Consider the following 15185-nt stretch of genomic DNA (forward strand, 5'->3'; position numbering starts at 1 on the left):
AATAATTTTCTGCATTGAGAGATAGAACTGCCCAAGGAGCTTTCATTTCTGATGAAGCATGTAAGATATGTAATAAGCAACGGAGGTTATCTGAGGATAATCGTTTTTTTAACAAACCTGCTTTGGTCCAAATGTTTTCGCTCTATAAAAACAAACATTTGTGCTGTGTTAATAATTTCAATTAATAGTGGACCTAACTGGTTCCAACATGTTAAATAGACCTGAGGAGGAATACCAGCACAACCAGGTGATTTGCCTGTATTCATGTTACCCAATGCCCTTTTGAGTTCATGAAGAGAGATGAGGGCTCCCAGCAAGCCAGCTTCCTCAGTTGAAAGAAGAGTTCTTATATATATTTTTGAATTACTCAATCAATTACTCAATCGATTTATTTACAATACGAGGTGTACAATATACGAGGTGCACAATATAGAAGCGGGATAATCTTTGGTTGATGAATTTTGGTTCTACATTTACATTTAACATTTTAGTCATTTAGCTCTTATCCAGAGTGACTTACAGTTAGTGCATTCATCTTAAGATAGCTACTGTAGATGGGACAACCATGTATCACAGACATCGTAAGTACACTTTTCCTCAATAAAGTAGCAATCAGCAAAGTCAGAGCTAGAAGGGGGTGGGATTGGAGAGTCAAGTGCAAGTATTGGTTCAGGATTTTTAAATTTTATATATATATACTTTTTTTCTGATAGTAATTCACCTGATTCCGATTCAATACTTGCAATATCCGCTAATTGGAATTAATGGTTGCGTCTAATTCGATGGATGGAAAAATCTGCTGTCTGTGTTACCAGTAGATTTAGTTCTGTCTTGACTTTGAGAAGACTAGTCGCTACCTGGTCTGAAAAAGTGTTAATAACCTCTCCAATTCTGAAATTTTCTTTAATTGTGATTTATTCAGCCCAGATGTGAATGCAGTTGCACTGGTTTTAATAACACCTTTAATGGCATCCCATAAAATCTGGATCATTGAGGATCATTGACTGCATTTTTGATAATCATTGTGAATTCATTCAATGCAGTTTCAGTGGTCACCCCCCCATTCACTTCACTACTACTACCCCCCCCCCCCTTGAGATTTCTTCTCTCCCAAAATCAGGGTCTTGCTCAATTAAGAATTTTGGAATTGACTACTATAAAACTCATGAGTTGAAATTCTAATTGAATATAACACCTTACTAGATGTAGAATTTGAGCTTGAGTGACAGGAATGTAAAATGTAAGTTGGTGCAATCAGAGATACTGGATATAATGACGAGATGCCTATGCCGTTGTCCTCAGAGTGGAACGGCAGGATGTCAAGCTCCTGTTCTCTCTTTGGATTGGTGGATACATCTCGTTATTTGAATACTTTTTAAATATATAGTAAGGGGTGTTGACATGTTGATGTCATGTGCATCCCACTTACATCAGTACACTCTTAACAACCTACTCATTACGAAACTTCTATTGCATTTCAAATAAGCATTACATATTAAAATTGTCACGACCCTGACCATAGGTAGCTGTTAATTCTCTATGTTGGTTGGGGCGTGATAGTGACAAGGGTGGGTCATCTAGGGGTTTTGTATGTCTATGTTGGCCTGATATGGTTCCCAATCAGAGACAGCTGTTTATCATTGTCTCTGATTGGGGATCATATTTAAGTAGCCATTTCCTCATTTGTTATTTGTGGGATCTTGTCTACGGATAGTTGCCTGTGTGCACCAGTAGCTTCATGTTTCATTTGTGCTTGTTTGTATTGTTTTGCTGAGTTTTGGTTTATTAAAAATATGTGGAACTCTACTCACGCTGCTCTTTGGTCTACTCATTACGACGAACATGACAGAAGATCCCACCAAAAACAGACCAAGCGGCGTGGCCAGGAGGAATGGGCCTGGGAGGAAATCCTGGAGGGAGCAGGACCCTGGACAAGGGCCGGGGAGTATCGCCGTCCGAAGGAGGAGATAGAGGCAGCGAAAGCAGAACGGCGACGATATGAGGAGATAGCCCAACGACGGAAGCACGAGAGGCAGCCCCCCAAAAAAAGTTTTTGGGGAGGCACACGGGGAGATTGGTGGAGGTAGGGTTTAGACCTGAGCCAACTCCCCGTACTTACCATGGGGAGCATGTGACTGGTCAGGCACCGTGTTATGCAGTGATGCACACGATATCTCCAGTATGCATTCATAGCCCGGTGCGCTCTGTTCCCAGCTCCCCGCAGTTGCCGTGCTAGATTCAAATCAAATCAAATCAAATGTATTTATATAGCCCTTCATACATCATCTGATATCTCAAAGTGCTGTACAGAAACCCAGCCTAAAACCCCAAACAGCAAGCAATGCAGGTGTAGAAGCACGGTGGCTAGGAAGAACTCCCTAGAAAGGCCAAAACCTAGGAAGAAACCTAGAGAGGAACCAGGCTATGTGGGGTGGCCAGTCCTCTTCTGGCTGTGCCGGGTGGAGATTATAACAGAACATGGCCAAGATGTTCAAATGTTCATAAATGACCAGCATGGTCCAATAATAATAAGGCGGAACAGTTGAAACTGGAGCAGCAGCATGCCAGGTGGACTGGGGACAGCAAGGAGTCATCATGTCAGGAGGCATGGTCCTAGGGCTCAGGTCCTCCGAGAGAGAGAAAGAGAGAAAGAAAGAGAGAATTAGAGAGAGCACACTTAAATTCACACAGGACACCGAATAGGACAGGAGAAGTACTCCAGATATAACAAACTGACCCTATCCCCCCGAGACATAAACTACTGCAGCATAAATACTGGAGGCTGAGACAGGAGGGGTCAGGAGACACTGTGGCCCCATCCGAGGACACCCCCGGACAGGGCCAAACAGGAAGGATATAATCCCACCCACTTTGCCAGAGCACAGCGTCCACACTCCTGGCCTAGGTGCGTCTCTTCGTCCCAGGATATCCGGCGCCAGCTCTATGCACGGTATCCCCAGTGCGCCTTCATAGCCCAGTGCATCCTGTGCTAGCTTCCCACACTTTCCGGGCTGGACTGAGCATCCAGGCAGGAAGGGTTGTGCCAGCTCTGCACTCTAGACCTCCAGTGCGCCTCCAGAGTTCAGTGCGTCCTGTGCCTCCTCCCCGCACTCGCCCTGAGGTGCGTGTCATCAGCCCGGTGCCACCTGTACCGGTCTCTCGCATCAGGTCTCCAGTGCGCTTCCACAGTCCAGTACATCCTGTGCCTCCTCCCCACTCGCCCTGAGGTGCGTGTCATCAGCCTGGTGCCACCTGTACCGGTTCCACGCATCAGGCCTCCAGTGCACCTCCACAGTCCAGAGCTTCCGGCGACAGTTCCCAGTCCAGAGCTTCCGGCGACAGTTTCCAGTCCAGAGCTTCCGGTGATGTTTCACAGTCCAGAACCTCCAACGAAGGTCTACAGTCCGGAACCTCCTGAGACGGTCTACGGTCCGGAACCTCCTGAGACGGTCTGCGGTCTGGATCCTCCTGAGACGGTCTACTGTCCGGAACCTCCTGAGACGGTCTACAGTCCGGAACCTCCTGAGACGGTCTGCGGTCCGGAACCTCCTGAGACGGTCTGCGGTCCGGATCCTCCAGCGAAGGTCTGTGGTCCGAAGCATCCAGCAACGGTCGGCGGTCCGGAGTCTCCGGCGCCCGAGCTTTCAGCAAGGGTTCTCTGCCCGGACCTGTCAGCAGGGGTTCTCTGTCCAGATCCTCCTGTGACAATCCACGATCCGGTTCCTCCGGCGACGACCCACGGTCTGTCATCCATCATAGATACCCACCCGGACCCTCCCCTATTGAGTCAGGTTTTGCGGTCGGAGTCCGCACCTTTGGGGGGGAGTACTGTCACGCCCATAGTAAGCTGTTTATTCTCTATGTTGGTTGGGGCATGATAGTGACTAGGGTGGGTCATCTGGAGTTTTTGTATGTCTATGTTGGCGTGATATGGTTCACAATCAGAGACAGCTGTTTATCGTTGTCTCTGATTGGGGATCATATTTAGGTAGCAATTTCCTCATTTGTTATTTGTGGGATCTGGGGCGGCAGGGTAGCCTAGTGGTTAACGCGTTGGACTAGTAACCGTAAGGTTGCAAATTCAAATCTGTTGTTCTGCCCCTGAACAGGCAGTTAACCCAATGTTCCTAGGCCGTCATTGAAAATAAGAATATGTTCTTAACTGACTTGCCTAGTTAGATAAAGGTAAAATAAAAATCTTGTCTACGGATAGTTTCCTGTGTGTACCAGTAGCTTTTCGTTTGTGCTTGTTTGTTTTTGTTTTGCTGAGTTTCGGTTTATGAAAAATATGTGTTACTCTACTCACGCTGCGTCTTGGTCTTGGTCTTCTTGGACAAAAATAACAATTTGTTTTTATCTTGACTCCGCCATACAAAAACTACTCACTTGCTTAATTATTAATGATCTGCTTCATGTGGACAGATTTTGGGTGGACTAAACCCTCTCTCTTTTACTCTTTTCCTTTCTGGTGTAATTAAAATAAATTCCACTCAGTCATACTGCCAAAGGATATATAACTTTTCTCTGGAAACAGTGTTCAAATACTCTTTTAACCTTTGTGCTTAGAATAACCAATTATTTTTCCACCAACAATTTCATTTGTTTGGCTTATTTTTGAAGGCCTCAGGGTCAACTTGATCGTTAAAATAATGCATTCTGAATTGAGCCCAACCCTGATTTAAATCAGATATAATTGGTGGTGGAATGTTACAGCAGGTATTAGGCCTGTCATGCTTGTGACAGTGTTTTGTAGGCGTTATATCACACATTTCAGGTTTTCCTTCAAATTTCTCGATATATGAAACAAGTCAATGAATATTCAGTAGAGAATGTTGCAGATGATTTCAGATGATAAGCCTACATTACATGTTCAGTAACCCACATTTTCTTCATATTAAACCCTGTAGCTCCACCTCCGAAGTTTTCAGCAATTTCTGAAGCTGACAAGAAAAAGTACATCAAATCAGGCTACCCCATTGTACTGCAATGTGAGCTCTCAGATCCTACCATCAAGGTGTACTGGTACAAGGATGGAACAAAGCTCCTAACCCAAAGTGGAGTAGACATACAATCAGATGGAACTATGAGAACTCTAGTTATCCAATCAGCAGAGCTGTCTCACTCTGGAGTGTACCGTTGCGAGACAATGGAGGATGGCCTCCAATTCACTGTGGAAGTAAAAGGTGATGTTAAAACTATCTATAAATTAATTAAAAATCAACCAATCATGTTCTGCAGTGGTAACTAACTGATGGCTGGTGGTGTTTGGTGTTGCTTGGCAGAGTATCTAACAGAAAAGATATCACTTGTCCGTTTCCATTGTTTGTTTCCATTGTTTCTTGATCTTATACAGTAGATACTCACACCTGAGATCTGCACGCATAACTCACAATTAATAATTAACGTGAAAGTTAAGTGCACAGATCTCTAGTCTGTATACTGCCCTAACTGGCTGAAGTCAAACTTAATCATGTTACAGATAGCCTTGATGATGGGGTACTTATTTCAGCCACACAATTAGTGGATAGTCTTCTATGAAGGCTAAACAATCACATGAAAACACAACCATTACTAAGATGACAATATGTTAAAGTAATATGGTGACCGAATATGCAGATAAAAATAAGGTAGTGACGACCCAATGGACAACATTTGAGGAGAATTTGTTCATACCTATTTGGCTATTGAGATTAGTGTACTGGTACATAACTTACAGTTAGTTGGTTGTAAGGGGGATATTGCAAATGCCAAACCATTCTGTAAGTATCCATTGATACGCATGTGAATTATGCCCTGGTGCCTACTTACCACATCTTGACTCATCTTTTATTTAAACAATTACCTTTATCTTTTGTTTAACAAATTCCTTTTATTCTCCTTCATTCTTATGAAGACACCTCTTTGTCATTTGTTACCTCACTTGCCTGTCTCTTGTCCTTCATGTTATTCTCTGTAAACCTTTAGCTGCTTTGAGATTGCACAATCCTTGACTCTTGCACTCTCTGCTCTTCGGTTCTTGTTTGTTCCTGCTTTGTGTCTTATCTTTGTTAACTGTGTCTGGCATCTCGTTTTAATGTTTTTCTCTCATTTGAGCCAGGTCTTAATCAGTTTGCTGTGCTTGCAGTTTCTTCCCTCATAATGAAATACATGTATTGCATATCTTGAAAATCTTTGAATAATTTAAAAACATGTAAGAAAATTAACATTGTGATCCCCTTTATAATCATTGACACCCATAGCTCCACCTGTGAGGTTCTCAGCACTTCCAGAAGCTGAAAGGAACAAGTTCATTGAAGATGGCTGCCCCATTATACTGCAATGTGAGCTCTCAGATCCAACTGCCCAGGTGTACTGGTACAAGGATGGAACAAAGCTCCTATCTCAAAGTGGAATGGAAATCCAGTCAGATGGCATCAAAAGGACACTACTCATCCAATCAGCTGAAATATTACATGGTGGAACATATGAGTGCTCAACAGCAGGTGATACCATCACATTTAAAGTGGAGATCAAAGGTGATTTGCATCTATTTTGTAGCTACACAACACATAATAGGAGCTTATGCTTATATTCTCATTGGTGTAGCCACTGTTCATTTATTGCAATATTTTCCTTAACTCTTAAAGTATCAAATGTGTTCTTATATTTGATGGTCTGGGAGGACATTAACTACTACTTTCCTTCCACAACTACTTGAACTTTAGCACCGCTAGATCAATATGTGTTTTTTAATCAATGAAGTAGCCTAACGTCCCGTGCACACAGGTTGCATTATTACATTGCCGTACAGTACATTTTACGTAGTCTTCTCAGTCCATGCGCCACAACATAACAAAAAGAATCACGCTACACATTACCAACTTTTTCGATGGTTTATCTACTTACGTGTCTGATACCGCACCGCAAAGCAAGTTGGTAAAATCCTCTGTGTGCGACACACTGCACACATAGCTATGCACCGCAACCTAGTCCGGCAGATGAGTCAGAGCTGTTGCCGATTGCCTTCCATTGAAATAAATGGACTTCCACCAGAACACATACAGTTTGACGCAACCGGTGTGCACAAGACTTAATACAATTGTCTTGCGACACAACTTCAAAGCCATACCATTTTCTCCCCACACATATTCATACCCTTTAGCTCCATCACAGAAGATCATGCCACTTTCACCAATGGAGAGGAACAAGTCGGTAGAAATTGGTACTCCCATTGTACTGCAGTGTGAGCTCTCAGATCCTCTAGCCCAGGTCTGCTGGTCTAAAGATGAAATTAAACTATTTCCCAAAACTGGCCTCGATATCCAAAGTGAAGCCAATGTGAAGAGACTAGTAATTCACTCTGCGGAGCTCTCTGACTCTGGGCTCTACTGCTGTAGTCTTGCTGACGATGCAATGACATTCAAGGTGGATGTTCAAGGTGATTTTCCTTTTTATGCATCCCTTTTTAACAGCTTTTTAGGGGTGTAGCACATGTTCTATATGACTTACAAAGAACCAATAGTAATATCCATTTCATTACGTTTTTGTATTGTAACTAATAGTTGTGATACAGTATATATATATCTTTGTAATAATGAGTGTATCCCTGAAAAACGGGGATCTACAGTAGGTTTTTAAGGTACCCATAGCTTTTTAATATGACATAGAACAAGAATCAGCACTTTGAAACAGGTGCATTTCGTGTTTTGTTAAATATTTTTCCTAAATGCTTTGAAAACCCCATAGCTCTTCCCGTGAGGTTTTCAGCACTTCCAGAAGTTGTGAGGAACAAGTTCATTGAAGCAGGCTGCCCCATTGTTCTACAATGTGAGCTCTCAGATCCAACTGCCCAGGTGTTCTGGTACAAGGATGGAACAAAGCTCCTCCCAGAGAATGGAGTCGACATCCAATCAGAGGGCGCTTTGAGGGCTGTGATCCTCCAATCAGCAGAGCTCAGTCACTCTGGGGTGTACAGCTGTGAGGCTTTAGATGACTGCATAGCATTCAAGGTGGATGTTGCAGGTGATCTAAGAATTTTGAGTTTGGTCAAAATCACTAACTAATATGTTGATTAATGCTTTGTAATGTGTGCAAGCTTTCAGGTTTGTATTGAACATCAAATCTTCATTTAAATTCCATCAGTCATTAGTAGGCCTAGGCATCGTTTGGAAGAGGTAGTTATGTGATATACACAGTAGAAAAGTGGATCCTTGATAGTATTTCTAGTAGCAGATTCGATTAAGAGAAATGCTGATTTTGATTGCATGGAATTAAATGAATACATTTAATTCAAAGGATCTGTGAGATTTACCACTAATTACTCTCGGAAAAGCAATACCTTTTCAGGTACAAATTGGAAAGCTATACTCAAAGCAGTGTATCTAATAGCTTCAGCATTCAAGTGTCTAACCTCCTGTGATGAGTGAAGTACCACTATCTCCTTCAAATCATCTCATGATATTTACAAAATAGAAATTTGTTAAAGCAATAACTTCAACTCTGGTGACTCTAGACACAACTATTAATCAATTGTGCCCTCTTTTTAGTATCTAACAAGTAGCCAGGACGGTAGTCACATAATATCATACATCTTCAGATTTACTTAATCAAATTGCTTTGTATGTACATGTTAATGTTAGAATGATACCTCCATTGAATATATTTCTTTAAATTAATTAAAGCACCTATAGCTCCACCAGTGAGGTTCTCAGCTGCCCCAGAGGTTGAGAGGAACACGTCCATTGAAGCAGGCTGTCCTATTGTACTGCAATGTGAGCTCTCAGACCCCAGTGGACAGATCTGTTGGTACAAGGATGGAATAAAGCTCCTCCCTCAATATGGAATACACATCCAATCAGAGGGCACCATGAGGACCCTGGTTATCCAATCAGCCACATTTTCAAGCTCTGGGGTGTACAGTTGTAAAACAGCAGATGATATCAGCGAATTCTATGTGGATGTGAAAGGTGACATGTAAAGCTTTTCCGTTAATGTCAAGTTCGGCGTGACTAATAACTTCATGTTGCAGATAAAATGTTCCTTTTCAGAGCACGCAATCTTTGGACATTGGACATGTTCATTGAGTTTTGCTTTTAGGAGCTACTTATGCATCTACCCTTAGAAACACATAACGTAGGAGCCATTTGTGTTCTTAAACTGAGCTATGGTCATCATAATAGTTTTTTCCCTTTTGTCATCTCTTGTTGCCATTCATAAGATATTTTGATACTTTTCATTAAAGGCTAAACACCTGAAGAGGCCATCGGAGGAGAAAAAAAGCATGTACCGTGATCTGTCATTTTCCCAATGACTTAATTGCACTACAGTTCATCATTGCACAGCTTTTATTAACCGTTTATCTTTGCTTCAACAGTGGACGCAGACTTCTCTAGAACTATCCAGGCAATCCTCGGCAATGCTTGAAGTCAATGCATCATCATCAGTGCTTGAAGTCAATGCATGTTTAACCTGCACAAAGCAGGCCTTTTACATCTAATAAGACTTATCTTGTTATTTCACTCCACTGAACCATTTATATTGCTTTCTGCAGCACCTCCGGTGACGTTTGTTGATATCCCTGAGGAAGACCTCTTCAAAAGTGTTGTGGAACAAGATCGTCTTGTTATGTCCTGTGAGGTTTCCAGGGTTGACGCCATTGTCCAGTGGTACAAAGATGGGGTTGAAACGCAGTCTAGTGACAACATTGCTGTACACGCAGATTGCACTGTTAGGATGCTGACCATCCAGTCAGCTCAGCTGTCAGACTCTGGGACATACACATGTCGTGCCGGAGACAGAGCTTTAATGTTCAAGGTTAACATACGAGGTAATGACTTAGCAAGGACATTTCATTCTTACTATGAATGAAGTACAACATCAGATCAAGCCTACAGAATATCATTTTTGTGAATGATTCATAATCTAGTGGCATACTGCATTCATAAGCTATGTGACTAACTGTAAAACAAGCATTTGGCAATTGTGAATTGCGCTTTGAAGACTATGCTATGACTTGTGATACTGAGATGTCATGCTTGCTGTGATGTTCTCACTCACGTAACTCTGTGTCATCTACAGAGCCACCAGTGATGATTGTATACCCTAAAGAAGATGTCCACCTTGATCGGCATGTGCCGGAGGAGATCATTCTCAGCTGTGAACTCTCACGTCTAAATGGTGTCGTAAACTGGTTCAAGGATGGGCAAAAGTTACAAGAAAGCGAAAACATTAAACTTAAGATTGAGGGCCCTTACAGGCGACTGAAGATTCTTTGTAGTGGAGTCGAAGACTCTGGCGAATATGTCTGTGACACGGCTGATGATTCAATATTCTTTAATCTCAGCATAACAGGTAAGGAGAGCAATCAAGAGCATAACATCTTGTTTTCATGCAGGTTCACAATGCTTGCTGTAGTAACTGGCTTTCTCTGTCACAAGATCATTATTTACTCAAACAATAAGTGTTTTGGTCATACTGCATGTCTTGATTCATTGTCGGTGCTGTCTTTTTCTAGAGCCTCCAGTACAAATTATATCTCCAAGTCAGTCGCAAATGGAGCTCTGCCAGCAAACATCTGAGAGGATGGTGTTGAGCTGTGAGATCTCAAGGCCCAATGCTGTGGTGCGCTGGTATAGGGACGGGCTTGAGGTGGAGGAAAATGACAACCTCATCTTAGAGGTGGATGGGGTCTACAGGAGACTCATTATACCTGAGACCACAGTCAAAGATTCAGCAGAATATGTGTGCGATACGGCTGATGACAACATGACGTTCTTTGTCAACATTGCAGGTGCAGATGTCTACTATCATATACTTTTTTCAAGGGCACTTGATATCCAAAGTAGAAACAGACAGATTACTTATGAGTGTTGACTTATTAATGGTACCTTAGTGATCTGTTGCTGGTGCAGAGTGCATCATATGTCACAAGAAGAAACCCCTTTACTGCTGAAGAGATGCTCAATTTTTAAGTGATTATTTTTTATCCATAGATCCTCCTGTCCGTTTCGTACGCCCAAGAAAGATGGCAAGTCGGGTCGAGATGTTTGTTGGAGATTCTTTGGTTCTTGACTGTGAGGTGTCTAGATCAAATGCCACTGTAAGCTGGAAGAAGAATGGAGAGGAAATGGAAGAGAGCAGTAATGTCACCGTTATTGAGGATGGCGTCATGCGGCAATTAACCATCCACTCCATGACATTGGAGGACGCTGGGCAATATGTCTGTGACGCCAAGGATGATGTGATGGACTTCCAGGTCAAGATCAAAGGTAGATATATAAATTGAATCACATATTCATGTTAGTTCATACAACTGCCTTTTACAGTACCTTTCACTTGCTTTGTCACTGTTCATGTTACTCTTATACAGATGCCCATTAGAGTACGTTTCACGATATGTTAATCCATACAGCTGCCCATTAGAGTACATTTAACTTCATGTTACTCCATACAGCTGCCCATTAGAGTACCTTCCACTTTATGTTACTCCATTCAGATGCCCATTAAAGTACCCTTCACTTGCTTTCTCGCTGTTTTCATTCTCAGAGACACCTGTAAAGATCCTGAGCAAAAACGATGTGAATACTCAAAAGCAGTTCTTCGCATCAGATGACATTGTCTTAGGGTGTGAGCTTTCAAGAGCCAACTGCATGGTCGTCTGGTACAAAGACAACAAAAAAATAGATGACAATGAGCGCTACTGTAGTGAGGAGCAGGGTGTTTTCCGTTCACTGGTGGTTTTAAATGCTGAGATCGACGACTCTGGAGAGTACACCTGTGATGCCGGGGATGATAAGATGGTGTTCTGTATCACCGTGAAAGGTACAAATTCTTGTTTCGTAGGTTCATGCTATCTTGTTTATGTAACGTCACATTCTAAAAAAAATCTGAAGTGTCTATATAGTCCTTACAAAAGGTTTATGAAGGCTTCATGAAGCATTGCATGTTTGTGTTAGTTAACAGAGAAATAAATACACATGTCAACTTCATATTCATCATCTCCAGCACCACTCCAACATCAACATATGTGAAAACAGCACATTTCTATGTTTTGTAGTGAAAAAGATAGAGGAAGACACGTGTTACCGCCATCATCTGGTGTGCATCATGATTTTTTACTAACTTTGATCTGTTTATTTGAATTGTTTTATCAAGGCAATTTGCTTAATGAATCAGTCCCTGTAAAGCCTATTAACTTCCTGACGGTTTTGTCTGAGAGCCCCGTTTATTTATTATTTAATTACATTTTTTAATTTAGGGGGTAGATCAGCTTTAATATTACAGATAGATTGTAGCTTCGATCAATGTAATTGTCTGCATCATTTCCAATCCCCCATATACAGTTGAAGTCAGAGGTTTACATACACCTTAGCCAAATACATTTAAACTCCGTTTTTCACAATTCCTGACACTTAATCCAAGTAAAGATTCCCTGTCTTAGGTCAGCTAGGATCACCACTTTATTTTAAGAATGTGAAATGTCAGAATAAGAGTAGAGAGATTTATTTATTTCAGCTTTTATTTATTTCATCACATTCCCAGTGGGTCAGAAGTTTACATACACTCAATTAGTATTTGGTAGCATTGCCTTAACTTGGTTAACTTGGGTCTAACGTTTTGGGTAGCCTTCCACAAGCTTCCCACAATAAATTGGGTGAATTTTGACCCATTCCTCCTGACAGAGCTGGTGTAACTGAGGCAGGTGTGTAGGCCTCCTTGCACGCACACGCTTTTTCAGTTCTGCCAACAAATGTTCTATTGGATTGAGGTCAGGGCTTTGTGATGGCCACTCCAATCAATACCTTGCATTTGTTGTCCTTAAGCCATTTTGCCACAACTTTGGAAGTATGCTTGGGGTCATTGTCCATTTGAAAGACCCATTTGCGACTAAGCTTTAACTTCCTGACTGATGTCTTGAGATGTTGCTTCAATACATTCACATAATTGTCCTACCTCATGATGCCATCTATTTTGGGAAGTGCATCAGTCCCTCCTGCAGCAAAGCACCACCACAACATGATGCTGCCACCCGCGTGCTTCAAGGTTGGGATGGTGTTCTTCAAGCTTGCAACCATTCCCATTTTCCTCCAAACCTAATGATGGTCATTATGGCCAAACAGCTTTATCATTGTTTCATCAGACCAGAGGACATTTCTCCAAAAAGTACAATCTTTGTCCCCATGTGCAGTTGCAAACCGTAGTCTGGCTTCTTTATGGCAGTTTTGTGGCAGTGAATTATTCCTTGCTGAGCGGCCATTCAGGTTATGTTGATGTAGGACTTGTTTTACTGTGGAAATAGATACTTTTGTACTTGTTTCCTCCAGCATCTTCAGAATGTCCTTTACTGTTGTTCTGGGATTGATTTGCACTTTTTGCACCAAAGTACGTTCATCTCTATGAGACAGAACGCATCTCCTTCCTGAGCGTTATGAAGGCTGCCTTGTCCCATGGTGTTTATACTTGCGTACTATTGTTTGTACAGATGAACCCGGTACCTTCAGGCGTTTGGAAATTGCTCCCAAGGGTGAACCAGACTTGGCCTTGAAATACATCCACAGGTACACCTCCAATTGACTCAAATTACATCAATTAGCCTATCAGAAGTTTCTAAAGCCAAGACATCATTTTCTGGAATTTTCCAAGCTGTTTAAAGGCACGGTTAACTTAGTGTATGTAAACTTCTGACCCATTGGAATTGTGATACGGGGAATTATAAGTGATATAATCTGTAAACAATTTTTGTAAAAATTACTTGTGTCATCACAAAGTAGATAACTTTGTAAGTCCTAACCGACTTGCCAAAACTATAGTCTGTTAACAAGACATTTGTGTAGTGGTTGAAAAACGATGTGCATGTAAACTTCCGACTTCAAATGTGTGTATGTATGTCTGTACGGTATATACAAAAATATGTGGAAACCCCTTCATATTAGTGGATTTGGTTACTTCGAGCACACAGCCATGCAATCTCCATGAACAAATGTTGGCAGTAGAATGGCCTCACTGAAGTGACTTTCAACGTCGCACCGTTATAGGATGCCACCTTTCCAACAAGTCAGTTCATCAAATTTCAACTGTAAGTACAGTTATTGTGAAGTGTAAACGTCTAGGAGCACAACGGAATGGTACCGCCGAGTGCTGAAGCGTGTGGCACCTAAGAATCGCCTGTCCTCGGTTGGAGCACTCACTACCGAGTTCCAAACTTCCTCTGGAAGGAACTTCAGCAAAAGAACTGTTCATCTTTGAGTCAGACTTGTTCCTTCCAATTCGTGGTGTAGCCATGAACTCCCCTTTTGTCCCCAACTATGTGAACCTGTATGTGGGACAATTTGAGGAAGCACTCATTTACAAAAGAGAGACACACCACCTACTTTCTAAAATCATCCTATGGAAGAGATACATAGATGACGTCTTTATGCTCTGGGAAGGAAGTCAGCAGGAACTAAATGAATTCCAAACTCTGGAGCTCTGAATATCTCTAATTCACCATGCAGATTGATGAGATAAAAATAAATTAACTGGACTTATTGATCATCAAAGATACTGATGCATCAGCGCCAGCTGTGCCATCAGAGTCCTGGGTTCGCGCCCAGGCTATGTCGTAACCGGCCGCGACCGGGAGGTCCGTGGGGCGACGCACAATTGGCCTAGCGTCGCCCGGGTTAGGGAGGGCTTGGTCGGTAGGGGTGTCCTTGTCTCATCGCGCACCAGCGACTCCTGTGGCGGGCTGGGCGCAGTGTACGCTAGCCAAGGTGGCCAGGTGCACCGCGGCTGGCTTCTGGGTTGGATGTGCGCTGTGTTAAAGAAGCAGCGGCTTGGTTGGTTGTGTATCGGAGGACGCATGACTTTCAACCTTCGTCTCTCCCGAGCCCGTACGGGAGTTGTAGCGATGAGACAAGATAGTAGCTACTACAACAATTGGATACTACGAAATTGGGGAGAAAAAGGGGTAAAAATTCAAAAAATAAAATAAAATAAAAAAAATAAGATAATGATGCATTACATACAGATTCATACACAAAGCCCACAGACCGCAATACCCTGCTACGTGCGGATTGTATGCATCCCCTTTCCCTCAAGAATGATCTACCAAATAGCCAGTTATCCAGGGTTAAAAGAATCTGTGGCCACCAGTCAGATATTTACAGTAATAATAAGAACATGAAAGATACATTCAAAATGAGAGGCTACGAAGACAAACCTCTTAA

The 15185-nt window shown here is 42.2% G+C and overlaps 1 protein-coding gene across 35 annotated transcripts in view; it reads left to right on the plus strand.

Moving 5' to 3' along the window:
• LOC139380220 (obscurin like cytoskeletal adaptor 1b) overlaps positions 1-15185 on the plus strand; it is a 75131-nt gene that overhangs the window by 17042 nt on the left and 42904 nt on the right. For 14 of the 35 annotated variants that reach the window (XM_071122727.1, XM_071122717.1, XM_071122715.1 and 11 more), the window contains 10 exons: positions 4908-5183; positions 6240-6515; positions 7142-7417; positions 7726-8001; positions 8661-8945; positions 9530-9805; positions 10057-10329; positions 10493-10768; positions 10971-11246; positions 11524-11799. In XM_071122727.1, the coding sequence (XP_070978828.1) occupies positions 4908-5183; positions 6240-6515; positions 7142-7417; positions 7726-8001; positions 8661-8945; positions 9530-9805; positions 10057-10329; positions 10493-10768; positions 10971-11246; positions 11524-11799 (2766 nt within the window). The remainder of the gene's footprint in view (positions 1-4907; positions 5184-6239; positions 6516-7141; positions 7418-7725; positions 8002-8660; positions 8946-9529; positions 9806-10056; positions 10330-10492; positions 10769-10970; positions 11247-11523; positions 11800-15185) is intronic. The other 21 variants (XM_071122721.1, XM_071122726.1, XM_071122731.1 and 18 more) reach the window with 4 other exon arrangements.

This window comes from Oncorhynchus clarkii, chromosome 22, assembly GCF_045791955.1.
Source record: "Oncorhynchus clarkii lewisi isolate Uvic-CL-2024 chromosome 22, UVic_Ocla_1.0, whole genome shotgun sequence".
Classification (NCBI taxonomy): Eukaryota; Metazoa; Chordata; class Actinopteri; order Salmoniformes; family Salmonidae; genus Oncorhynchus; species Oncorhynchus clarkii.